Source organism: Cyanistes caeruleus, chromosome 3 (genome assembly GCF_971803275.1).
Source record: "Cyanistes caeruleus chromosome 3, bCyaCae1.hap1.1, whole genome shotgun sequence".
Lineage (NCBI taxonomy): Eukaryota > Metazoa > Chordata > Aves > Passeriformes > Paridae > Cyanistes > Cyanistes caeruleus.
In genome coordinates, this window is record NC_141703.1 from 4,677,037 (window position 1) to 4,704,341 (window position 27,305).

At 46.6% G+C, this 27,305-nt stretch overlaps 1 protein-coding gene and 1 long non-coding RNA gene across 2 annotated transcripts; one reads left to right on the plus strand and one right to left on the minus strand.

Moving 5' to 3' along the window:
- The first annotated feature begins 1 nt into the window (after position 1).
- Positions 2–2,876, plus strand: LOC147653891 (uncharacterized). Its single transcript, XR_015284024.1, has 2 exons — positions 2–417; positions 728–2,876. It is a non-coding gene; the product is annotated as an uncharacterized LOC147653891 (long non-coding RNA).
- On the minus strand, positions 2,267–25,112 carry RIPK4 (receptor interacting serine/threonine kinase 4). The gene is made up of 8 exons (XM_086879526.1): positions 24,829–25,112; positions 16,678–16,969; positions 9,126–9,274; positions 8,324–8,373; positions 7,139–7,297; positions 6,098–6,204; positions 5,315–5,567; positions 2,267–4,412 (listed from the first exon to the last, which is right to left on the minus strand). Exons 1-8 carry the CDS (start codon positions 25,008–25,010, stop codon positions 3,235–3,237), a joined length of 2,370 nt encoding a protein of 789 aa, XP_086735652.1. The 5' UTR covers positions 25,011–25,112; the 3' UTR covers positions 2,267–3,234.
- Positions 25,113–27,305: the final 2,193 nt, after the last annotated feature.

Below are 27,305 nucleotides of genomic sequence, written 5' to 3' on the forward strand. Positions count from 1 at the left end.
TGAGCCCAGAGACAGCCGGGGAGGTAACACTGGTTTGCACCCCATGAGCACTTTGGCAGCTGAAGGCTTTGCCTGGGATTTTTGGAGACACCCACGGGCTGCTCTGCTCCTCATGGTGCCCAGCTGGGGTTAAAGGAGCGTGGAGGAGAGGAGATATCCCCTCCTCCAGACCTCTCTGCTAAAGGGAGGCCTTGCAGAGCAGCTCCCACATGCCTTGTTTTTCTTGCAAGCCTGATGTTGAGTGGAGCCAAGGTGGTGCAAGAGAGGAGAGGAGGCAGGAATGAAAGGGCTGAGGTTTGCCCCGGGGCCTCTTTGCAATCACCCAGCAATTCTCTCCCCTCTCCGCCACCGCCGCGTTTGAACCGCAGGCTTGTCGAGTCCTCTCGAGGCCTGTACAAACACGGCGCGGAGCAGCAGGTAAATAAAGCTGCCTGCTGCTGGGAACAAACTGCTGCAAAGACGGCTAATGAATGCAGCAGGGGCTGTGCTCTCCCCCGGGGCAGAGGAGTCAGGAATGGGGATGGTGTGAGGCACCTTCCCCGCTGCTGGTGCTCCTGCACGGGGAGCCGGCACCAGCAGGGCCTGGCAGGAACCCAGACCGTGCCACCGGAGCTGTGCAGGCAGAAAAAACACATCTAGAGATGAAAAGGGGAAGGTTATGGTCACGAACATCATTTCATTGTATTTTTTTTTTTTTTTTCTTGTGTTTCTCCCTGGGGTGAAATAGCCACCTGGGGCCATGGTCAGCAGCCCAGAGGAAGCAAATGGGCACAGAGTCTGCAGAAGCCCTACAAGCACCCTCTGCCTGATCCTGGAGGTGAGCAGGAAGAGTTGATGTTCATCTTTCAGCCCTCTCACCTGCAAGAGTGCAGCTGGGGACCTGGAGCAGGCTCAGCTCCATGGAGCCCTTTGTGTCACACACCACCTCAAACCCACCTCCCAAGCCTGCAGGGTTTTTTTTTAAAGAACACACCTGAGACTGGGAAGAGACAAAGAAATGCCTGAAAGCTTTAGGTCAGAGCCAGAGACTTCAGCTAAGTCAGAGGAGTGTACATACAACTAGAGAAGTCACCTGAAGGAGACCTTTACAAAACAGTACTTCCTAATTGCTGTATTAGTGCCAATTTAGCACCCCCACTCACCCCTCCTGCCCCCAAGGCAGGCTAGTCCACAGGCAGAAATACCCACTACAATCCTGGCAGCATGTCATTGCAATCCTTTGTTGTTTTTTTTCTCTAGTGCCAGCTGTGTTGCCTTCTCTGTAATGCATCGCTGGTGCCTGTTATTGGGAAAGACAGCATGGAAATAAGGACTCATGAGTGTGGCCTCATGTTTAATTAGACGCTAATGTACTATTATTATTAGGCACTGAAGGAATGTACTGGCGAAGCAGTGTTTGAGCTGTTTTAAAAGCATTTTATAAGTATACTTTCCCCTTGTCTTGCTGGTGTGAACCACCTTTATTAGGAGGTGCAAGACTGCTGTTACCTGGTCTTACAGCTCTTTTACACTTCAGGCAAGTGCTGGAATTTAAGTATCTTTAATCTCACTGCTCAGGAGACTGTGAAATAGAAGGGAACGGTGTGTGCTAGGCTAAGCCAAGCGTTTAAGCTTGAGACCAAGTGGTCTGCGGTTGAATTTGCTATATTGAGACAGTGATTAAGTGCAGCTTAATGAAACATGGCCACCTTATTGGTCTCCGAAGAAGTGGAAGGAGGCAGTAGGAAAATGACAGTTTTGTTTGCTGAATGAGAAGTTTCACTGTCAGCACCTTTAGGAGCTTGCTGGGACTGCCATGCTCTGCTAGGAGTGGCATTGCTTTGTAACCTCCATGTAGTGGCAGGAGCATGGCTTCACCGTCTACTTTTTAATACCATTTAATTCTTCACAAACATCTACAGCATAAGAAGAAACCATCCCAGCTGTACATCAATGTGTTACACACCTAAAGGTTTGGTTATGTGAGGCTTTATTCTACAGGTTTTTTTTCTGTAAATAACAAACACCTCCCATTCCTTCAAGCTCCTGACTTTCTGTAAAGCCGTAGGGAATGTAAAACTGAGGGCAGCCTTACATGTCAACAGTTTGGGATTCAACATCATTCAAGACAAGGCTGGATGGAGCTCTGAGCAACCTGATCTAGTGGAAGGTGTCCCTGCCCAGGTCAGAGGGTCTTTAAGGTCCCTTCTAACACATGATAGTTGTGTTCTGCTGTTGCTGGTCAATGGGTTTTCAGTTGCTTTATCGACTCCAAAATACAGACGAGTTGTGGAACACAATTTTTTATTAATAACAGGCCACATTTGTACTTCAAAAAGAGTGAAATTAAAAGGTGTATTAAAACATACCCACTCTAAGCAATCTATTTTCTTCAGTAGAAAAAAAGCATACAACAGGTAGAAATCCTATATACACAGTATATCCGTTCCAGTCATCAGCCCCTCCAAACAGTGTTTTGCAAATTGCTAAAACAATTGGTGTTAGAACAGACCATCCAGTTCCAGTCCAGTATGAATTTCAGCTCTTGACTTGCTCATTTAAGACAAACCACTAAGCACCTAGTCCAGTTTACTGATCTCAGGATACATACAAGGTAGTACTGTACATGAAGACAGCAGTGTTAAGCTTTTACTTCTGCCTTTTTTTTTTTTTTTTTTTGGAATTCTGCCTTGTTATTAAGTCTGCCTTATAAACTTTGAGTACATAGAAATCTGTAATCAATGTATCCATTAAAAAATGTAGCAGAAACCTGATTAACTGTACCTTAAATAGCCCTTTCCTCAACTCCTGCATTAATTTCAAGCAGACTGCTGTTGTGCTTATTCTACACCGGAGGCTTTCAGCCCAAAATATAGATCGCTGCAATAAACCACAAATCTATGCCATCTTTTTTTTTCTTTTTGTTTTGAGGAAAATAAAAAAAGCACAATGTTAGTTCTTAAATTAGTTTGGCACATAAGGGAAAAAAAAAAAAAGCAGGGGAAACACGCGAGTCGCATCCTTCTCTCACAACATCCTTGGGAGGGGAATGTCTGCATCCAGGCAGGGTGGGCAGGCACAGAATGAATGACACAGACCATGGCAGACTCCAACTCTTGGCCTTAGTCATACTCAAACACCTCAGTCCACCAGCTGCCAGTGCTGGTGAGCGCATCCCTGCGCAGCTGGAGAAGGCCCTGAGCGCCAGCAGCCTCCTCACACCAGGTTAAAAACGCACCACTCGGCACCTTTTGCTTAAGTGTCACTTAACAACACGGTAAATGAGCTATTCCTGCTCTGCTGAGCAGGCGGGAGCAGGGTCTGACACTTGGGTCTCGGCATGTCAGTGTGAGCCCCGTGCTTCAGGAGAACCTCCACTGCTTTCGCGTGCCCCCCTCGCGCAGCCAGGTGAAGAGCCGTGAACCCCTCGCTGTCAGAAATATCGATATTTTCTGCACTGACAAGTTCTTCTACTACTTCAGAGTGCCCGTTTTCCGCGGCAAGGTGCAACGCTGTCCTATTTAAAGGCCCTCTGGCTAGAACGCTGGCCCTTTCATCCATCAGCAGCTTTGTTGTGGCTAAGTGGCCGCTGCGGGATGCCAAGTGCAGGGCCGTGTATCCCTCTGCCGTGGTGGCCTCCATGTCTGCCCCGTGCTTGAGGAGCAGCCTGGAGGTGCTCGTGTGGCCGGTTTCAGCGGCGATGTGGAGGGCAGTCTGCAGGAGCCCGTTGCGGACGTTGACGTCCGACTCCAGGTCGATGAGGAGGCGAGCGACGCGGTAGTGACCCCGCTGGGCGGCCAGGTGGAGCGAGGTCCTTCCGTCCACGGTCTGCACGTTGACGTCGGCGCCGCGCTGCTTGGCCAGCAGCTTCACGATGGGGAGGTGGCCTTGCCAGGCGGCGTAGTGAAGGGGCACCCAGTCGTCCTTCCCCTTGATGTTCACGTTGACGCCTCTTCTCAGCAGGATGCGCACGATGTTCTCCTGGCCGTACTGGCAGGCTATGTGGATGGGGGCTCTGCCCTCAAAATCCACCTCGTTTAAGGACGCGTTCTTGTCAAGCAGCATTTTGGTGCTGAAATCATCCCCGTTTTGGGCAGCAAAGTGAAGAGCAGTCCACTGGTCCTCATCTTTGGCATTGATGTTGATTTTCCTGGCCATAATCAGCTCCACGATGCTTTTAAACTTCTTCTCGATGGCTATGTGAAGAGGGGTGGACCCTTTCTTGTTGGTGAGGTTAGGGTTAGCATTGTACAGCAGGAGCCATTTGACACATTCTTCTTGACCTGCTTCAACAGCCAAGTGCAGAAGACTGGAGTTCCCATCTAAAACAATATCAACATCTTGAGGCTGGAGGATCTTCATCAGCTTGCTGGTATCTCCGGATAAAATTGCCTCCGTCAGCTTCCTCTTCTGTATGTCGGTAGTACCAATATCTAAATGGATAGATAGAAGAAAAATTTTACCATGAGTGTGGTGAAACACTGGAACAGGTTGCCCAGAGAGGTGGTGGATGCCTCATCCCTGAAAACATTCACTTTGATCTAGTTGAAGATGTCCCTGCTCATTAAAGGTCCATTCCAACCCAAACTGTTTTAAGATTCTATGGAAAAGACAGCATCACAGTTCTGATGCCCATCGAACCTTACCTGGCCATGGTTTCAACAATGAGCTGCCTGCTGTACAATCCACTCCCCTTGCCCCACAGGAGTCCCAGAACATTTTCAAGTCAGATCTGGACCCCCACTGACTCTGCTTCTTGTGGCACGAAGACCAAAGGGTGTTGTGGTTGATCTCCCTGCACTGACCATTTATTTACCTGACTGGAAAACAGATGTCTGGGGTTTGCAGCACTGGACTGAAAAGTGAGGGGGTCTTTATCACAATGGTCCCAGGGGCTGCTGAGAATGTGGCTTGAGTCCTCTCAAAAACTAAGGTGCTCAGGTTTAGGCTTAGTTTAACTGAACAAGCCACAAACTCAGCTGACCTGACTGGGCATGGGCTTTAATCCCATGTCAAGCAGGATGCTGGACTAGTAGTGACCTCCCTTCCAACCAACCTCTACATGACTGATTCTGCAATTGCTTTAATGGGAGTTTACTCCTTTACAAAAGTAAATGAGATTTATTATTTCTCATTAGATCATGTTTGGGAACCACATAATTTTTCTATTTGTATTTTTTCCCTTTTAAATAACTACCTCCAGTAAACAAATTTGTAGTGCTGACAGCAAGAGAAAGCAAGGCTAACAGTAATTTCCAGAATGTTATTCTACTCTCCAACCCATTGACTCCCATGCCCCAGTCCAAAGAGCTACAAAGGAAAACGTGACCATTACCTGAACTCTCCCTTTCAAAGGAAAGGGAAAGGGATCCTCTGGATGAAAAAGCTGAATCTACAGATGAAACTCCTGAGAGCCGCTTGTCACTGGAGGCAAGTTTGGACTCCGAAGAGCTGCGGCTGAGATCCTCAGGGCCTTCCATAGTCTGTGAAATCCCTGAATCCAACTGGGACAGCAACTCTGAGAGACTGTAATCCTTAACTGATGGCAGAGCAGGCTCCTGTTTCTTCTGGGATAGTGCACAGATCCCCTTCAAGAGAAGCACACAAGTATTTTAGAAAGGTCAGCAAACAAAACTGAGCACGAGGCCCTACAGAAGAAACATGAATTTATTACTTTGCAGGTAGCCTTTAAACACTATTTGTATTAAATGAAACCTATAGATAAGGTCACTGAATTTTTTCAGAAGCAGGAGGGCAGCTTCCATCAGTACTCACAGAGCCACTAAAGCCACGTGGCCCTTCTGTTTACAATGGTTTTTAAGATCAGTCACACCCACATAGCTCCAGCCTTTATTTCCTAACTGTCCTGCTCTCCCCCTCCACAGAGTAAGATGCACTTTGCATTTGGTTCTGCCCTGAGGTTTTCCTGAGCTGATCATGTCCCTGCTGTTATTTGTGCATTCCAGTCCTTCACCAAGACCCACTTCCATCAGACACGGTGGTGCTCAAAAGCAGCAAAGAAAAGGTTGCTTGGAACCTTTTCATAAAGAAAGGTCATAAAGAAGCCTGTTCCTCCCAAAACCCTGCAAGTTTGAACAAGAAGTGAAAGAGAAAATACCTCAGGCTGCTGCTCTGGGGCATTCTTGGTGTCCAGGTCCTGAGTTACCATCTCTTTTGTTTCATCTTCTGGTTTTTCACAAAGGGCCTCTGTTTCTGAAGTGATTTCTTTAAAGAAAACAAGAGAAATTTTTAGTGCTTGTTTTTTTCAGGAGAGTTTCTGAGATACCCTGCACTGCCTTTCAATATCAATAGAACTTAAAATCTCTGAGATACTGAGGGAGAAGGACTCCAGTCCTGACCATTCCATCCAGCACCCCCTCAGTGGGCACAAGTGTGCAGCCAAGCCAAGGGTACACAGGGCTGCCCAAACATTTCATTTTCACTCACACCCACCAGAACGGTGTTACAGAGGGGCCACACTGCAGGGCTGTGAAATGGGAACCACTGTACTGCTGGCAGATTTAGATATGTTTTTTATTTAAAGATGGGATCCCTCACCTCTTCAGTCCTCATTCCTTGTTTGAGCAGGAGCAGGAGGAGAGGGAAGAGCCTAATCTCTCCCATTAATCCTAAATGAAGCTACCTGGTGACAGCACTTGCTAGTGCCAAACTACCACAACACCTGAATTCCTAACAGGTGCTTTGGACAAGTTCAGACCTTTTACTGGCACAGAAGTGACTGTACAAACTATTTCATTACAAGAAAATTCACTTTCTCAACATACAACAAAACAAATTTCAAGAGCCAGTTCCTTCCACGCTTTGGTGCACTGCAAACCACAGCAACTCCAGCCTGGCCTATGTCCTGACACACACTATCAGAAATAAATATAATTTCTGGCTAAATGGACCGACTGGTTCAGTACAAGGCTTATTCCTGGCGTGTTTACATAACACCATCATGGTCAGACATGTCCTCAGATAATCCCTTCCTCCACAAATGAGTAAGTGGCCTGTATCATTGTCTCCACCACACAATGTGCTCTATTTATTCTGTCACAGAGCTTCTCAGCGTTTACCCCAAGGATTAGCAGAGTCCTGAGCAATAATGTGACTCATAGAAGAATAAATGGGCAGCCAAGTTACGAGGAAATCTTACCTTGAAATGTTGGCCGTTCACCAGGATCATCTTGCCAACATTTTTGCATCAGTTTGATCAAGTTATTACATGAATGAGGTCTGGATTTGGAAACAGCAGGTAGCTCTGGGCGGTGGCCTTTAACTACTTTTACCATAATATGTAAAATGTTGTTTTCCTCTGTAAAGCAAAAGCACACAGATTTAGATGTCCCAGCAAAAGAAATCACTTCTCTTTTTTTCCAAGAGCATTAAGAGTCCGTTAGGCTGGAAAATTTGTTTTTACACGTTTTTTTCTAGTTTTCTTATCAATAGGGGAAAAACTTGTTGGTTGTCTTCTCCAACAAGGTATTTTTAATGCAGTAACACCTGCTTCCAATGTATCACTTAAAACAAATTTTCAGCAAGTGACTGTGTTCTTTTTCCACCCATTAAAGATAAAGAACAAAAGGGAAAAAAAAAAACCTCAAACAGTTCTTTGCTACTTCCCTTTGCATTTCCATAGCTGATGTAAGAAAACAGAACCTTAGCTTTTATTTGGACCAGGCACCTGAACTGTTGATAAAGGTGAAGGAAGAACACAAATCAAGAGGTGCAGGAAGGCAGCTCCTGACTGTAAATCAACCACTGGGCTAAACGGAATCCCTCACTGGGAGGAGAATGAGCAGTAGACTGGAACTTGTTGGGACGTGTTTGCCCCACACAGGCCACTCACAGACACAGGAAAGTCATAAAGAATAAATAGCTGCCTGTTGAGTGGTACATCCACTGCAGGGTGGAACAGGGATTATTCTCACAGACAGCTTTTCTTTTTTCTGTTTTTTTTTTATTTTTTTTTTTTTAAAAGAACAAATCTGTGCTCACAATCTACAAGGAAACTGCAGAACCTCTCTACAGAGGAAAAACAGCAGAAAAACTGCCTGCCAAATTGGCTTTGCCACACTCTGGTCTGAAGCTGTACAGCAAACTCCAGCAGAAACAAAAATGTGCAGACAAGGGCCCCTGCAGCAACACAGGTTCTGTTTTCATGACGTAGGACAAAGGAGGATTTAAACTTGTGTTCAGAATTTGAGAGCTTAAAAGTGTCTACCACACAAGACTGTTAGAATTTGGAGGTAATTGCACAAAAATCTGGGGCTAGTGGGACAAGAAGTGTGCTTAGTAATGGGAAAAAGAAAAAAAAAATTCAAGATAACACACAACTTACCTGCAAAAGGCTTCTTCTGTGTAAGAACTCCCCAAACCACGATGGAAAAGCTACCAAAAAAAAAAAAAAAAAAAAAATTAAAAAGGTAAAAAAAAATTATAGTTTTATTTTAAAAGAAACTGAAAAACTCAGAGGAGTATAATTTGTTTTCCTTGTCCCTCCACTTTTGTATCTAATTCACACACAGATGCAGCAAAAACCACAATTTCAAAGTCTAGCTTTGGCAGGGAGGAACCTGAAGCAGCAGACACAGGGACTTGCTGGAGGCTGCCAAGTCCTTGGTAGCATTTACCAACCACTCCACATCCACCCTGACAAAATCAGAGAAAGCATTACAGTGGATTTAATTTAATGCTTTTACACTGCAAGATGACTTTAAAGAAATCCATTTAATTTAGAATAAGAGATATCTTTTAAATCTAAAGCTGTGATTTCCTTTTCCTAATAATCTTGCCATGAAAGAAGAGCCAAAGACCTTGTGATGAAATCCACTGAACATAACTCAGAATTTTATCACAGACTGGAAAAGTAGGTCAGGATGTACCTTTAGAAGGGAAATTAAAGGTGGGCAGAGTGCCTCCCATTGCCAGTTGCTAACAAATAATTTCAAGACCCAGGATCACCTGCAGTTTTTAACAGGCCTCTATCCTACAAAGACTTTGCAAAACTCAAAGCAAAAGTGACACATTTCAAGATGAGCCTCAAATCATATTTAAGGGTTTCATGCTTAAAAAAAAATTTAAAAGGGCTCATTATACAGGGTTACTAAAATAGCATTTAAGTGTTTTCATAGTTCACTGACCTGTACACGTCATGTTTGGTGTCAAAACACCTGTTTTTCTCCTTGATGCGTTCTGGGGGAAGATAGGCAATGGTGCCACACAAGCCATCCATGCTGATGTCATGGGAATGGGACAAGCCATTGCACTTTGCAAGCCCAAAGTCAGAAATCTGGGGGGAAAAAAAGAAAAAGGAGGAGGAAAAAAGTGAGAAAAGTGCATGGTACCATCAGACTTTCAAGGTGTTCACAAAATATTTTCTGCAAAGAACAGATGCAACAGGGTGACCCAAAAAATACAGTGAAAAATAGTGTTCAGAAACACCAAGGCAGTAAAACATCTCTGGAAGCATAATGTTTCAGTGGGTTTTTCGTTATGGTTAAGTTAAAGAAGAAGGAAAAAAAAAAACAAGGGCAAGCAGTTTTTGCAAGCAACAACATGCCAGCCCATTACACAGCAAACACAACAAACAGTCAAGACAATTTATTGTAATTTAAACCAGTCGAATTTAGCTACTGCAAACTACTTTAATGTAATTATTGGCCCTGCCAACCCCTTTCCCTACATAACCTCACACTGTACCATGTGTTTAAACATCCTGGCTCTCAGGACTCAGGAGAATCACTCTTTCAAATATCACTCTTCACTGACCATGCCAAACAGCAGAGCCACCAAGTGCTCCAAAAACCCAAATGGAAGCACACACACTCCAAAACCCCACACAGGGAACCCTTTTTTTTGGCTCCAAAAACCCAAATGGAAGCACACACACTTCAAAACCCCACACAGGGAACTCTTTTTGGCAGCCAGGAGATCCAGCAAGTTGGTGCAGTGACGCAGTGAGCCCAGCTGAAATGAGCACAACAAGTGACAGCAAGTTTATGAAAAGGACACACCTCCACTTTAATTTGAAGTGTCAAGCAAATATGCATTCATTTGCTCTCAAAGGCATACCAATCATCGAGCAAACAGATAGGCCAGGAATTTCCTTTGTCTTGCTTAATTTTCCCACTGGACAAAAATGTCTATTATGCCAAGTGGAAATGTCAAGAAAAGTCAAGTCTTTTTGGACCACTGAGCACACTGATTTTTGTCTACATGTCAGATAAGATTCCCCCTCCCCCTAACTTATGCATTCTTTTTATCTAATAAATACTCAGGTTTTTCAATGACTCATTCCCCTTTTGATCTTCACAGCTTCTCCTTTGAGAAAGTTTTCCCTCAAAACAACAGCATAATTAAAAAAAAAGCTTTTTTTTTTTTTTACTGTACACTTTGAGAAGTTTCTCTCTAAAGATACCACAAAACTAGTTGTAACATGTGTCCATTACTGGAAAGGGAGAAAACTGCTGCCAGCTTCAGCCTCCTGGAGAACAGGCAGGTTACACAGCCATGCAAGGAATCTCCTTTTGCCATAAAACAAACAAAGCAACCCACACAGCTTCAGCAAGAACTTCTCCCATGGACCAAGAGCTCAGCAGAGGCATTCTGAGGAGCAGGAGAAATCCTGCACCCTAGAACACAGGTATGTCCAACCTGTTGTCCCTCTTTAATCTGCAGGGTAATGTGGGAATAACTTGAGAACAAAAAACCCACACACAGGATTTAAAAAAAAAAAATTAAGAAAGGGGGAAGAAAAGGGAATAAGCAAAGTTCTCTGGAGGAATAGTTACTCATCCTTGTAGAGCTACACTCTCAAGAGAGGGATTGCTGGACTCCTCAGCACAACAAGCACTGGAGCCCAGGAAAGCAGCAAGTAGGAAACCCCTGTCAACACACCCTGGGAAGAGTCAAATCGACCACCTCAGGAAATGCTGCATGAGTCTGGGGCACCTGGTGCTCCAGAGGAGAACAAAAGCACAACCCCAGCATGACACCAGGCTGGGGTGTCAGCTTAGAAATGAACCGAACGCTGCAAGTCTGAACGGATCCGACGTGGTGAAGCGCTGCTCCCCTTTGATGAACGTGAAGCAGAGGCTTGTGTGCACCTCAAGAAATCCAGCCATAATTAAAGCCACACACCTCCCTCTTTGTCTAAACAATGCCGTGTTTCCTACTGTGTGAGTTAAGAAATAAAGATGAAATGCAGACGGCAGGGTGACACTCCTGTGTTTGGAGCCACCAGCTACGGTGTGTGAATCTAAGGCTGGGGGCTAAGGCAGAGCTGAGCACTCCAGACAGAAAAAGCCACCCTACAAACGAAGAAACAGCTAAAGTACATGGTGTACACCCTCCCTGGGCTAGCAAGAACTTCACCTTGTGGAACTGTCCCTACTTAGTGTGAAGGACTGGACGTTGTGTCAATTAATAAAAGATCACCTGTAGAGCAGGGCTTCGATCATATCAAATTCTGCTCCGGAAGGAGAAAGCAGTGGAAATTGAGGAATTGTTATCTTGCAGGCTGTAACAAAATAGTGAGGTTCTGCAGACAGCTTTTTGTGGCTTTTATTAGTTGCTCTAGGGTGAATTTTCCACGCTGCATGGTGTATTTAGTCATGCAGGTTCTTTTAAACACCAGTGGGAACTGCGCAGTGGGTGGAAGACACAGCCATTTAACTTGCCTGTTTTGCCTTTAAATTGCTTGCCAGGCACCTCGTTCTGCAGCACCCTTGCTGGGGGAGGCAGTGGAAGTGGAGAACCCTTCCCCACCCCTTCCTGCAGATCCTCGCTGGTCCCTGCAGCCCTGCCCCTGAATTCCGAGGGAATCCGCAGCCTGGCTCCTCACATCAGTGATATCGGGTGGGTCCCTTCCAAAGCAGCCGTGGTAGCAGCAGGGGAGACACGGAGGCGACAGACTGCTCCATGCAAAACCAGCGGTGGGGAGGTGGGAGGAAGAGCAAGGAGCCTTGGCCAAAGCCCACGCAGGCGGTGGGATGCTTCATGTTCGGGCAGCTCTGCTCCTTCAAGCGCTGCATGAGAACAAACACGTGAGCGCCGAGCAGGGACGGGAGCTGCACGTGTTCTCCTGCCCACTTCCAGCAAGGCTTTACTGAAGGATTCCAAGATCTGAAGATTTCTGATTATTTATTATTATTATTTTTTATTTTTTTTTTTAGTTCAGTTTGTTTTTAACTCACGCACGCCAGCTTTTCTCTGCTTCTGCCGTTTGTGGATTTTTCCATTTTAGTTCGTACAAAAAACACTCACTTGCAAAGTTTTAGATGCTTTAAGAAATCATTTTTGGAATTTTTTTTGTATTTTGGATTTTTTTTTGTATTTTGGAATTTCTTTTGTATTTTGGAATTTTTATTTTTTTTTTAATTTTTTTTTCTAGAAGAAAGGCTCGCATAACTACAACAGCTACTAGAGCCAGCTATTCCCAAGCACTGCAGGGATCTAGCTCCCAGGAACAAAATGAGTGCTTGGAAAGTGCCTTTTTTTACTGATGACTCCTGACAGACTGCCCTGAACTCTGCTCTCACCTCCTGATGTCCTGAGCTCTGCACTCAGCTCCTGATGCTTTGCCATTTTTCTGAAAGCAAAACTCAAGAACCCACTGCAATGGATTCAGGGACAGAGTTCACCAAGAGTTTTTCTGTATCAAATCCACTGGATTAATTTTTCATCTCTGCTAGAATATCCAGTATTTGTACAAAGTATCTGCACTTGGATATTGAGAATGCCCCATATTTGTCTGTGGGGTGTTCAAGTGTCTGGTGGTGGGGGACGCTTCCTTTGTTTGTTTTTTCTTGGAGTAGGGGAAAAAAGGCTGTTACATATTTGTTCTTAAGAAATGTCTGAAATTTTAAAGAAATTTACACAGATCACTGATTAGGACTACTAAAAATTAAGACTAAAAATTAATTCCAAATACCAACACAAGGTGCACTTCAAACCTGTGTCTTTATGAACAGGATTTTTAATGAATGCACTTCAGTAAGCTTCTAAAATAAACCTTTCTGAAACAGACCGCATTTCCATCCTTTTCCAACCTGCTCTGAAACTTTTAACTCCTCCAAACCCGTTTCAGGTGGGACATTTGTAGTCCTCTTTTCAGAAGCAGCACAAACCAAAGCCAAATACCCATTTTAATCCATCATGAATCTGCATTACTGAAACAGGGATGGTTTTGTTCCCTCCCCTGTGCCACCATAATTAGATCAATCAAAGAATTGATCAAGGTGCAAACCAGCTTTGTTGGTTGGGATTAAGGAGCCATGCAAGAACAGCCCTGCATGGAAACTTTGATCAGGGAGGAAACAAGCAGAAGGGACACACAAAACAAAGGCTCCCCTCATCTCTAATAACAGGAGAGCAACTGCAGCTGATAAAAAAGTGGCTGTCCAATAAAATGATACAACTGCTCTTTACCAACCTGGCCTGTGGATATTGCTTGGATGTCCAGTTAACAACCTACATGTAGAAGCTTTCTGATAATTAAATTTGCTATCTGACTGGGCTGCATCTAATTCCATGCTGAGAAATTTTGCAGCTGAAGCAAATAAAAGTGAAGACCACTTCAATGGCAAGACCATCAGCACAGTACAACACAGCAGCAAACTTCACACTGATTTAAACCAGAGAACTGGGGAGAGGACAAAAGCAACTACAGAGAGCTTAAAGCAGTGCACAGCTGAGAGCAGCTTGTTCTGCTTCAAGTTCTTTAAAACCAAAATCTAGGAGATGAAAAACAAGTGGTCAGGCTTGTCTCTGTGTGTACATGAACCCACACATATATACATGTACGTGTACAAACATATATATGACAAGATGAGGAGCTGCAAAAAACCCAAGCTGGATAGTGAGAGAAACAGGAACATAAAAATAATGTTTCTGCCCCAAAACTATTAAATTGCAGGTTGGCTTAATTTTAAACCCTTGGACAAAAAGTAACAGGCTTGACCATGAGATTTTGGAAGATAGGAAACCTGTGAAGCAGCAACAGAGATCATGAGGGCACGGTAGCTGGCAGCAAGTTGGGCATGAGATTTCTGCACGTGGTGGGGTGTTTATTCTCCTACCAAGGGCCCTGCAGAGAGATCACATCGCAGCAGGGAAGGAGCAAACCCACAGCCCACGAGGGCAGCGCTGGAATGTGGCGTTGCTTCCCCGTGCCAGCCATTGCCACATCACAGTAGCTCTGGGGACACATCCAGGACGTGTGTGCAGGGCAGGAGAGCTGAAGAATGAGCTCAAAAAGATGTGGTCCAGTTGAGCAAAGAAATAGATGTCAGCCAGCATGTAAAGATCAAAAGGAACTCTGGAGAAAGGGGCAAGGGAGGATCTTGGTGGGAGAAAGAGAAGTAAAAGGTTGACATGAAGGAAGGAAAAGAAGCAGGTTGATCCCTGCTAGCAAAGCCTGCCTAGGTATGGAATAATCCTGCCAAGAAAAGCAAACAAGATGGAACAGGACATGGCAGGGAAGAGAGCTCCCACCACCAACTCACAAGGGAGGATGGATGCATCCACCTTCCAAAAAACAGCAAAGCTTTACCTTGCACTGTACATATTACACACAAATATTTAAAATCACCAGGGAATCCCCCAGTGTGCCTTTGGTAAAATTAATATCTATCTATATCCGTGCTCAGGCTAATCCCATCCTCCTAATTATCCTCCCAATCCAGCACACACTTATGTAATGCCCAGGCTTTATGATATGGAGGCACCCACTTGATGATAAGTTCTGCACAGCAGCACTGCCTGAGTCACCAGCCTCACTCAGGGCTTTACAGTGAGCACCCTGCTCATAAAAGGAGCAGGGTGTGTTTGCATTTAACTGCAGGATGGCACAGCAGCATTTCTAATGCTCTCCACTGGAAGACTGACTGTTTCCTGGCTCAAGGGCAAACAGTTTGTAAAAGTCCTCCCTACCTCCAAACTCTTCTTTTGCAGTTTGCAACATCTCTTCACTCACCTTAGGACTCTATTAGGGACAGGTCACATACTAAATTAATGCTGACATTTAAAAACACTTCAATCAGCAGCTCCATTAGCCTTCCAGCAAGAAAATGCACATTAAACCGAGCTGCAGGGTCTGAAATTTAATTATAAATTTCACATCACACAAAAAGAAGGTTTGGGGCCACATTTTCAAAGTGAAGGCGCCTCACAGAATATGTTCATCTCTTACTTTGCATTTAGGTTCCTGTGCCTGCTTTGCTTCTTGGAGGGTTTTCCAAGATGCCTGTGGATGTAAAAGACTGCTGGCTGGAAAAGTTTTGGATTAGACCATTCCTTTCTGAACTCCACAGAAGTTCTCAAGTTTTTCTTGAGAAGTTTCTCAAGACCTTGCTGTGTTTCATAGAGAAGCCAACAGTTCAGGGATGTCAGCAATGACCTCACCAGTGACTATTTTTTTATTTTTGTACATTTTGCACTTTGCCCCTTTGTGTTACATCACTGCCCAGATATAGGCTGTGTGCAGCAGGCACTCCTGAAACAGTGAGAAAAACACAGCTTTGCTATCTGGGCTCATGGATGAGTCAAGAATCAGGAATTTAAGAAGTTATGCAAGCAAGCATGAACTTTTAAGTAAATAAATACTTAGCAAAGGTCTCTCAGCACCATTGTGTGAGAACAGGCTTTCAACAGGTCAAATCCTGATGTTCTGGTCATAATAGCATGACCAGCTCTAGATGCCTCCTACCTCAGAAACAAAATCCTTCTAAGAAATAAGTCACTAAGAGGCCTAGTAAAAGAGCTGAGACCATCACAAGTGTGATTGCATTGGTGGCACACACCTCTTATGGCTCCAACCCTCTCATGACATCAGGAAATCTGTCTTTATTTAATGAAAACTTCAGTTTTAGAATGATGCATGCAAGACCGAAGGCACTTGATCAGTGAGTGGGCCAGGAAAACAGGGAGCAGTGCTAAAACTAATAATCAAACACTAAAAAAAAAACCAACAAAAACCAGGGAAAAACCTGTATTTCAGTCTCTGTGCTGAAAAAAGAAAGCTGAGAAAACAAGCACAACCTCCTTGGTCCAGCTGACCACAGAACCTCCAGCAGAGAAGGCTAACAAGTTTGCCAAGTTTACTCTTCAAATGGATAAGGAAAATAATTTCATGCTGTTACAGCCACAAAAGAAATTCCTTTCAGTGACCTCGGTATGTATGAACAGTCAGGACAGAGATTCTTCGTCACTGTACATGCTCTGAGCAAATGGAAATGAGCTTCCTCTGGGAAGGCTTCTCCAGACTCCAGCCATAAATGGGACCTGTGCATTTAGGGGTGCCAAGACCTAGAACAAGGCAACCATGGCAACTGTGGAAGTGGCAAAGATGATGTAGAGGTTCACACTACTTTTCTCTCCCTGTTCTCATGACCCTGCTGCAGGGAAATTTGTAGCAGGACCCATTAGGTCTCAGAGCCAGAGTTCACTACAACCTTCTAAAATTTCAGGTGTTATCTAGCCATACCTCTATCTAAGTACTAAAATGGTGCATAAACCAGGTGGATTTTTTTAAGGGCACTTTTTGGGTGGATTTTAATTTGGGAATCAGAGGGATTGGGTCAGTGGGCATTTCTCTAATTCTAAAGGAACACTGCTGGTTTCTCTCAGGCTTTTTGCACCTGGCAGGAGCCACGGGGGAAGATCCAAAGGTGGCACCGAGCGTCCAGCACGTACCTTGACGTGGTAGTGGGCATCCAGCAGGATGTTTGCAGGCTTGAGGTCCAGGTGGAGCAGTGGGGGGGACATGCAGTGCAGGAAGTTCATCCCCACCGCTGTCTCGTGGATGATGCGGAAGCGCAGCTCCCAGGGCAGGGGCTCGGATGCCAGGAGCTTTTCCAGGGACCCCGTTTCCATGTATTCCATCACCAAGCCCACCGGCTCTCTGCAGATGCCATAGACAGGAAGGATGTAGCGAAACTTGGCCATTTCCATCTTCCTGGCTTCTTCCAGTAACTCCATGCGCTCCCTGGGTGGAAGAGAATGGGAGGTGAGGGATGGAGCAGCTGTTTCTCCTCAAGCCAAACACACACAAAACATTTCTTATAAAAATGAACACCACGTTTCGTGCCCATCCCCTGGCTGACCCAAGCTGCTGTCTCACCAGCCTGCACTCCAGGTGGATTGCCATATTTACTGATTTGGGGTTTTGTTATAGATACATTTTATATTGTTGGCTTTTCACAAATATTAAAATGAATGTTATATGTATAAGAATAAGAAATTTTGTTGTATTAATAGAGTTTTCTTTATTTCTGTTATTGATGAAATTTAGAAATAGTAGTATAATACATATATGTTAGGCTATGGCATAGTATTAAAATAAAAACTGCTTTTGTTTGTATAACCCAAAGACTGAGAAAAAAAAAAAAAAATAGCTAGAGAACTCCTGCATTTGTGAACTGTCTTACCCAGATGAAGACAGCAGTGACCAGAACTCTGGGGGAGGAATTTATTGCATCTTTGGTATCAGAGAATGTAAATCTCAATAGTGCCAAGAAGACTGATCTATTGGGAAGGGGGCAAGAGAAAACTGAACAGAAGAACACCAAAGATCCTAAGAAGAATGTATGAATATGTATGAGAATTTATGGATATGTAGTAAGGTTCTGTTTTTAAGGGACAATCCTTTGTTAGTAAGGTGTGCTCTCTTGGCTGAATGCAGAGACACCCAGCAGTATCTGTATATTTTACCTTATTTTTTTCTCCTAATTGTCTTTTTTATTAAACTTTTAAATTCTATAAAAATTATGTGAACCTCGTTTTTTCACAGGTTTCATGCTTTCAACAGCTGGCAGCTCCCAGCTGCAGGACCACAGGTGAGCCCCACACTTCCACAGTCTGAATATCCCAAGTGCAAAGCCCATCTCCCTGCTTTGGTGGTTGTGCTGTGCTGTTCAGAAGGAGGATGAGACACGTAGAGCCCAGCTTTACCACTGCTGGAACTCCTTGGGCTGAAGTCATTAAGTTTTTGTGAGTCATAAGGCTGTGTTAATTGGAAGGGAAGCCGGGCAGCATCGCTTCACAGCCCTGCTGCTGCATCCTGAGCATACACAGACCCAAACCTTGGGAGAGGAATCCTTGGAGCCACCACTGAGGGCAGCAAACTGTAACCAGGGAGACACAACAAAAACCTCCCCAAAAAAATACAGATCAGACAAGTCCAAAACTGCGCTCCCTGAGCTCCAGCAGGTGCCAAAAGCTCCGAGCACAGCGTTTTCAGTGATGTAACAGGCCCGGGCCTGGCAGCTGTAATGAGCACCCCGGGTTGTTTACAGGTCACTTCAGCCTGACCCTGCACAGGGTTAAGAGTTACTCAGTCCAAGCTGCAGCCTCCCAGGTCAAGACCCTTAATTGCTGTGCCTTTCTTGTGCACCTCACTCCCAGCCTTCTGCAACAGCTCCAAGGCATCAGGCTGGAGAGGAGAAACAGCCCAGGCTGGCTGTGCCCACAGAGGGGCCACACTTGATGGCTGAAAGACCCTTCAAAATGTAAAAACTGTGTTATTAGTGATTATGAACCCTGCCCAGAGCAGCTTTGGGCCGTGGGCACTGCCACATCGCTATTGCTGCCATAGATTGACAAAAGAGGGCACAGGGAGGTCAGACAGGTAATATTTCCAGACCAGACCCTCTCTTATTACACAACAGCTCCTGCAATGCACCCAAAGATGTGCCCACTACCTAATGGACAACAGTAGCTGAAGTAAAAGGACAAAATTTGTGCTCTGTGCCACCACTGAGTGATGCCAGTTCCCCCTGTGGGAGCCTCATGGCAGAACCTCAGCTCAGTCTAACTGCTCTGGGTTTAAAATTTCAAACCCAAAGCCAGCTAGAAGCACTGTCCACTTTTCAAAAGAGAAAACACCAAGTCCAGCCTGCACACGGCCAAGTCTTCCCAAGTGTCCCCCGATGTCTGGATGAGCTGGGAGAAGCTGAAGCACAGCCTGTGAGGGACACTCAGATTTTGGGAGCTCATTTGGAGGATTTTGGGAGCTGTCACTCGTCCCTCGGGCTCGGCAGCAGGACACTCCCCAAGGCTGGGGATGTTTCTGCAGCTCAGCTGCTCTGGCAGCCTGCAATAACCTGCTGCAGGTAACATTTCCCAGCAGACCCATTGCAGAGGCAAGATCGGGAGGGGAAAAAAATCATCTAAAGAGGGACGTACACCGAGAGAGAAACAAAAAAGGGAAATCTTTTCTATTAACCATGTTGGCTCCGGCTGCTCCCTACAGCAACTTTCTTGTGAAATAATTGCCTTTGCAGACAAGTACCCAGTTCGCTCTTTGGCACGCTGGAAGGGAGCGCCTATGAATAACACAAGCAACTCCTTGCCCCCAAGCCACACGCATAGCCAGCATAATTCCCCGGGCCTCGGCGGAGTCAGGGATGTAAAACAGCCGTCTGAGCCCTGCCAGGCAAAGCAAGAACCACTAAGACTCCTCGGGATGGGGTTCTCAGGCTAGCAACAACCTGAGAGAGCATCGCCACAAGCACAGATTGGCTGCTGGAAATGGGGCGTTTTCTACAGGAGCAGAATTCTCTGTTTCATCAGAATAATTTAAATAGAAAGGGGGGGGGTGGGGGGGTGGAAAGGCTCCCTTTCTGCTTGGACCAGATCCAGTCAATTGAGTGAATTAACAGAAGAACAGGCGAGTGCCCTCTATCTAATCTGCCTGTTTAAATAACCCCCCATGCGACAATTACCACCCTTAGCACTTTCCCATACCCAGAGCATTCAAAACTGAACCAGCCAGAGGCCAGGGACGGCCGGCGAGGCTCGTCGGCTTTCAAAGAGCTTTCAAAAGGGCCCCTGACACCTTTTGAAAACAGAACAGGCCAGAAGACAAAAGGACTGAAGAGAGCCAAAGCAGTCATTAGCCGAGTGCCGGAGCGCACCGGCATTAATGGCATTAACACAAAGAGCTCGTTAAAGCAAGATCTCCGCAGGGATAAAAGGTGTCTCCCTCCCCTCTCCCGATGCTCGGAGCCCCACGGCCCCAGCACACGAGTGGGGTTTGGAAAACCCATCGGGGTTTGGCTGCTGCGGGGCTGGAGCATCACAGGCAGCGCATCAAAGGATGCGGCCGGGGGATGCTGGACCGCTCCGGTGCTGGAGCATCACAGGCAGCGCATCAAAGGATGCGGCCGGGGGATGCTGGACCGCTCCGGTGCTGGGGAGTTACTCTGAACCATCCGAAGGCAAGGAAAAGCAAAGCTCCTGGTGGCGCTTTTCAGTCAGGTCTAGCCCCTGTTGTAATATTTTTGTTTAATACCCACTCGATTAAGGAGTTATCTTCTCTAGGCGCCAAGGCTCTGCTCCCCTCTCCCTCCAGTAGTGCATCAAAACTTTGTCGTAATAAAGGAAAAAGAAATAAAGGGAAAATAAAAGGGAGAAGGGAGGGAAAGGAGGGAAATGGAGAAAAATGGGGGGAAGAGAAAGAAGAGGGAAAAATAAAGGAGGGGGGGGAAATGGGGTGAAAAAAGAAGGGGAAAAAGAAAAATGGACAAACAAAGGGGAGAAAGGGGGGAAAGGAAGAAGGAAAAAGGGAAAAAAAAAAAAGGATAAAAAAGAAAGAAAAAAGGAAAAGGAAAAAGGAAAGAAAAAAGGAAAAAAAAAGAAAAATTAAAAAGAAAAAAAGAAAAAGGAAAATAAAAAAGAAAAAAAGGGGAAAACAGGGAAAAATAAAAAAAAAAGGGAAAAAAAAAAAAGAAAACTTACACTCAGGACAGCTGAGGTCATGTAAATGATGGGCTGCACACACTTTCTCCTGTAAATAGTACCTGAAGACAGGGGCCCACACATCAAGAGCTCCAGCACTGGTCCAGTGCCAAAGAGCATCTCTGTCAGAGAAGTCAGTACAGATCAATATTTTTCAAAGCAGCTAGAAATATTGCATGGATTGGAGACCTCCAGAGAGCTGTCTGCTTCCACTCAAAGTCAGACAGATAGGGCTGCATTCCTTGGATTCTCCTGGACCTTGCTCTTGCCCACTGCCCAATCCCCAGGGCCCAGCCCTTGTCCCACAAACCCTGCCACAAGAACAGCAGGAATTACAGCTGTGCCTGCATTTGCATGGATCCAATCTTTGTGCCCTAGAGATAACACTGCTGTAAAACTACAACCTTAGACTCACCAGGCAGCCCTTGCAGTTTTATATTCCCCCACCACTGCCACCACATTTCCCTAAGACAGAGCAGTTAAAAGTTGCTCCAGAGAAACTCACAAAGTTGCTCCAGAGAAGCTCAAAATTTGTAACGAGGCCATTTGTGTGAGCCACCTCCAGACACAGAGCAGCCAGGCTTCTCCCAGCCCAGGGGAGATCCAGCCCTGCTCTGCAGTCAGGAATTTTAGTTATCTCTTCACAAACTGCTGGTGGTGCAGGTGGGGGTCCACCAAATTACACCAGCCCTGAATGTCCCCAGGAACTCTTCTCATCTGCATCATGGCAGAGGTTTTATGAGCACACAGTGGCCTCTGCTCTGCAGGGTACACATTTAACAATTTCCACACTGCTGACTCTCAGAGAAGAATGTGAATATGAGAAAACAAGAAAAAACACTGCATGGTCAGAGTATGTGGTGGGGGGGAAGGAAGAAAATCCCTTTTTTTCAGGTTAACAGATGTCAGCCCTGCTAACAGAATTATGGGACAGCCAGGCTCTCACCTACTCTTTAAGGAGCACAAGGTGACTCTTAGGTTCTCCCTACACAGAAGACACATTCATTCACCTTCACCACCTAAATAAACGCAGCATCCACTAAGAGCGAGGCATTTCCAAAACCTCCTCAATGTCAAAGTCCTGCTCCATTCCTAAATCCAAGATGTGCAGAAGGAGATATGTGTAGGGCTTTGCTTGGGGTTTTTTTTCCCCTTAATCAAGAATTTTTTTGCACCTCCACACCCTGCAGTCACCCCCATGGCCATCAGCTCCAGTAAAGATCCCTCTCCAGGAAATGTTACACCTTACAGTCAGCACCTTTGCGTTCAGCAGATGAAATCAACAGAGGATTCTCTCTCTCTGAGCTTGCCCCTGTTTTTCCCCAGACCACGCTTCCATTCTGGCCCAGACGGGTAAAGGGAAGAGACCTGAGCCTCTCCACGGCAAGTCCTGGGGGGAAGAGGCTCCTCCACCTTCCTGGGTCACACTCTCTTTGTTCAGATTTACATGGAACCTCCCCATGCGGAGAGCATCCCGAGTCCCATGTGAGAATCGAGATCTCAGCGATGGGGGAGCAAATCAGGTGTAAGGAATGGAATTTGGATTGTCTGAGGGCTTGGGCTGAAAGGTAAAAAACACTTCTGGCTCTACATTCACTTTTTCTTCTGCTTGAGGCCACTTGGCTCTGTGATGTGATAATTGCCGAGGGAATGACTCCAAATCTCTCAGTGTCTGCAGAAACACGGTAAGAGCGACTACACAGAGCATTACCACCAGCAAACCATTACAAACAGCGTTTTCATGTGGTACCAAATAAATACATCAGAAAAAGCCTCTGTGCTTTTCACTTAATGTTTCTGATTCCACTGGCAATTCTTCTAACTCTTCATAGGGTTCCAAGAAACAGCTAGCCAACTTAATCTCCTGGATTAACAATCTAATTACACAGGCTTGTTGCAACCTGCCAGCTAAAGAGGCTGTGTTTGATTCTGTCTGTGTCCCCCACCCCACCATTTGAATAGTACAAGTTTATTAGAAAAGTTTTGGGTGAAAAGTCTCAGCATAACCATCTCCTGAAAGGGGTTTGATAGAGCAGCCCAAGAACCAAAGGAGAAATATTAAAAAAATAAATAAATAAAAATCAGTTTACATTTATTTTGTAGCTATTTCAAAGGCCAAGGACACTCCAATTTCTTATCAATGCTCTCCTCAAGCATCTGAAGCACAGATTCTGCAGTAAAATAAATTAGAGTTTGAAGGAATGGTTTATTGAAATAAATCAGAAGCTGCAGGAGCCCTGTGGTCTCAAAGTTCCCAAATTCTCAAGGCATTTTTTCCTTACTGAGCTGCATGTTTGTATGGTCTTCCAGTATTTGCACACCTCAGCTGTGGAGGGACAGGTGGCTTTCTACTGCACATGGTATATATTAATACAGAGATCTGATAGCAAATCTCAAAAGTAATTGTTCATATTAAAATAGGTGACAGCATCCTTTGTCTCAGAGTGGAAAATTAACTTTTGGAGTAAATTTCTAGCTGTGCACTGCAAATGAAAACTTCTAGCTTATTTTTAAGACATGTTTTTAATCTTAACTTCAAAATTAATCAGCCATGGTAGTATCTTGATCAATAAGCATCAAACCCGAAACCTCCTTTGAGGTTTTAATAGTAGGGGGCTTGAAGATTAGCACAATAAAAGTACAGTCTGCAATTTACAGGGCTTTTCCATTTTATTCACAGACAGCACAGTTACCTTATGCATAACAGTAAACGCTCCCTCTCCAAAGGACATTTAATTTCATTTACTCCGCTCTATACGCCATGCCTACTGCAAAATCAGCAATTTAGATGCTAGAAAAGATGCTCAACTACCCCAGAAATCCTGCAGAAAATGGGTTTACAGAGTTTTCAGTCTTGGGCTAGCTTATCACCCTCCTTCTGCAGGAAAGGCACCAACAGGAAACCTTTTGTGACTGAGCCAACCCACGTCTCAAAAACTGCAGAATCGGCTTGTGAGCTCTGCTAGCGACCCCAGAGATCAAGCGGAGCTGGGAAAGCTCCAGGAACACCACTTGTGCATATTCACCTCCCTCTGCTGCTGGAAGCCTCTGCTTGTCCCCACAGCACAGGGATGTTCCTGAAGGTGCATCTGACAGCCCTTATCTCCTCAGAAAGGAGACCTGCACTCACAGCTCCCACCCCTGGATGTGTTCAAGGCTGGATGGGGTTTGGAGCAACCTGGTCGTGGCGAGGGGCCAGAACGAGATGAGCTTCAAGGTCTTTTCCAACCCCAAACCCATCTGTGGTTCTGCAGTCACACACAGAGTGAGAGCAGCACAGCCCATGGTGCTCAGCAAGGACCACAAGGAGTGGCAGAGGGCAGGGGAGCCCCAGCACGGGGCACCTTTACCTGCAGAACAATCCACCCCCAGGGACTCATCCGAGCACAGACACACGGAGAAGCGCTGGCCCTGCTCTGGAGCCGGACACATTTCCCAGCAGAAATGTCCTTTAGGAACATTCCAGGTCCCTAAAGACCTCGACACCCCCCAGCCCGAGCAGGCTGCCACCACACCACACAAGTCCTGCCCCTGCGAGCTGCAGGCCTGGCTCTTCCCAAGCCGCTGCATCCCAGACATTCCCACTCCTCCTGCCCTTCCCATCCCTTCCCATCCCTTCCCATCCCTTCCCATCCCAATTCCCATCCCATCCCATCCCATCCCATGGATCCCATCCCATCCCCATCCCATCCCATCCCATCCCATCCCATGGATCCCATCCCATCCCATCCCATCCCATGGATCCCATCCCATGGATCCCATCCCATCCCATCCCATCCCATCCCATCCCATCCCATCCCATCCCATGGATCCCATCCCATCCCAATTCCCATCCCATCCCAATTCCCATCCCATCCCATCCCATCCCATCCCATCCCATCCCGGTGCGCTCGGCGCCCGCAGCGGGCCCGTGCAAGCCGGCCCAGCCTGGGCAGGGCAGGATCGCCTTCCGCAGGGCTCCGGGGGAACAGGAGGCACATTTGGGATATTTCACGGGATCTGCTGCTGCTGGCTGTGGGACGGGCGGGGCTGCCTCGCTCGTACCTCAGGGCACCTCTGCGGGAAGAGCCCCTTGTCCCCCCGCTGTCCCCCGTGTCCCCCCCTTACTTCTCATCCACATGGAGGCTGGGCGAACACTTGATGGCGAGCCAGGTTTTCCAGTGGAGGTGCCGCACCTTGTACACCTGCCCGAACCCCCCCGAGCCGATTTTCTCCCAGCTGCTGAACTCGCTCTCCTCGAAGGTTTTCAGCAGCCCCATGGCCCAGGGGGAGCCGCCGTCCCTCGCCATGGCCGCTGCCGTGCCCGGACCGCGCCCGGCTCCGCGGAGCGCCCAGCCCGCCCAGGTGAGTGACTCAGGTGTGCCGGGGGCAGCGCCCCCTCGTCACTTCCTGGGACGGCCCAGGGGCTGGGTTTGCGCTGGGGTTTCTTGGCACAGCTGCCTGGGCTGTCCCGGCACACGGGAGCGGGGCAGCTCCCGGCTCCGGCCGGCCCGAGCTCCCCGGGAGCGGCAGCGGAGCGCCCCGCACGCTGCTGGGCTGGGACAAATAACTTGTGACAAAAAGGATATTAAATAAGGCTGAAGTGTTAAATGCGGGAGAGGGAAGCGCCAGCCACCTCATTCCTGCCTTTTCTTCTCCCCCCTGCCCAGGGAGGGCAGCAGGTCCCTGTCCCTGTCCCCCTGTCCCTGTCCCCCTGTCCCTGTCCCTGTCCCCCTGTCCCTGCCCCTGTCCCTGTCCCTGCCCCCCTGTCCCTGTCCCTGTCCCCCTGCCCCTGTGCATCCCAGCCTGGTGTGCGGCACTCCGGCCAGCCTGCCCCAGGCTGCTCTGAAGCAATAGCTTTTAGGCTCTGGGAAGCTATTGCCGAGAGCTCAGACGTCTCTTGGTTTTAGTTGCCCGTGGGATTAGAAGCTTTGATGAGATTTCAGTGCCTGGATCCTTTTGTGGATCTAATTGCAAAGACCACAGGACTCACAGAATTGTTTTGTTCGGAAAAAAACATCCAAGATCATCAAGTCCAGCCTCTGGCCGATCTCCACCTTGCCAAACCATAGCACCAAGTGCCATATCCAGTTTCTTGAGCAGCTCCAGGGATGGGGACTCCAGCTCCTCCCTGGGTTGTTGTCCTAATGCCTGACCACCCTTTCAGGGTAGAAATTCTTCCTGATTCCAAGCTAAACCTGCCCTGGTGCAGCTTGAGGCTGTGGCCTCTCATCCTGCCCCTCGTTCCCTAGGAGCAGAGCCGGACCTTCCCTGGCTGCCCCCTCCTGTCAGGGAATTGTAAAGAGTGAAAAGGTTCCCCCTGAGCCTCCTTTTCTCCAGACTAAACCCCCTCAGCTCCCTCAGCCAGCCGTCACTGGACTGACTCTGGATCCTTCACCATCTCCTTTGCTCTGCCCTGGACACACCTCAACGTCTTTCCTGAATTTAGGAGCCCAAAACTGGACACAGGATTGGAGGAGTGGCCCCAGCAGCGCCTGGCACAGAGGGACAATCTCTGCCCTGCTGGTCACACCATTCCTGACACAGGCCAGGTGCCACTGGCCTTCTTGGCCACCTGGGCACCCCTGGGCTCACGTCCAGCCGTGGCTCAGACCAAGGGATTTGGGGCCTCTCCCTGTTACTGAGCTGCTGCAGTTGGAATTAAAGAGCCTGCAGCCTTTGGTGTGTAACAGGACTGGTGAAGAGGCTGTTCTGACCTGCATCACAACCTTCACCCCTGTCACAGGTCTGAAGGTTAATAAAGCTGGCCTTTGTTTGTTACACTGAGTATCAGACTCGAGGTGATTGTTCTAGGCAGCCAGTGTGTGTCATTTAATCTGGCAGCTTGGGCAATAGATAGAGGACAATGTGTTTTAAAGCCAGGGTAATAGCAGTTCTTTGCAAAGCTCCATTTCAAAAAGAATCTACAGAGACATTTAATTACCTTCAAAAGGCACAGGACATGAAACCTGTTCTCAAGGCTTTATTCCACACGGATTTCTTCCTGCTTAATTTACTCCAGATTAAACTAAACAACGGCTTACTCTGAATGAGAACATCTTTGTAGAAATAAATCAGAAATAAGAAATAGCTGTGTGTAGAGACAAGCCCATGGGTCACCTCTGTGGCTCAGCAGTACACCTCTACCTGGCCTCTGTCTCCTGGATATCATCCTGAGCTGCTCCTTGCTTTTACTTGGGATTCAGCTCTCAGTGCATCAGCCTGGAGAGCGTGTCCTGCTCTCAAGGAGCTCTGCTTAAAATGAAGGGATTTGGAGAACCAGGGCACTGAACATTTCTGGAAGAGCTCACAACTTTATTCCTCTAATGATACATTGTCACTCAAACCCCTGTTTCACTGGGAAAATGGTGAAAGTTAAGCAAGACAAAATTCAGGTTGCATCGAGCTGGCAGTTAAGTTTAACCAAAAAGTGAATTGTGCACCTTCTGCCTCCACGGTGATTTGAGAATTAATTCAACAAACACCAAGCAAGAAAGGAGTAAGAGTTCATGGCAGGACATGGAAAGAGCTCATCTGAGGGAATTTCAATTATTTACATGCTTTCAAAAGGGCTAAGACTAAATAAAATTCACATTTAAGGCACT

What these genes read in the sequence shown, in the direction of transcription:
- RIPK4 (XM_086879526.1), bottom strand. Translation starts at nt 25,010, where the DNA reads ATGGCGAGGGACGGCGGCTCCCCCTGGGCCATGGGGCTGCTGAAAACC. An exon ending in ATGCCCACTACCACGTCAAG is followed by an intron (nt 9,275 to 16,677) that starts GTACGTGCTGGA and finishes TTTTCCCCCCAG; the next exon opens with ATTTCTGACTTTGGGCTTGC. An exon ending in ACAGAAGAAGCCTTTTGCAG is followed by an intron (nt 7,298 to 8,323) that starts GTAAGTTGTGTG and finishes TTTGCTTTACAG; the next exon opens with AGGAAAACAACATTTTACAT.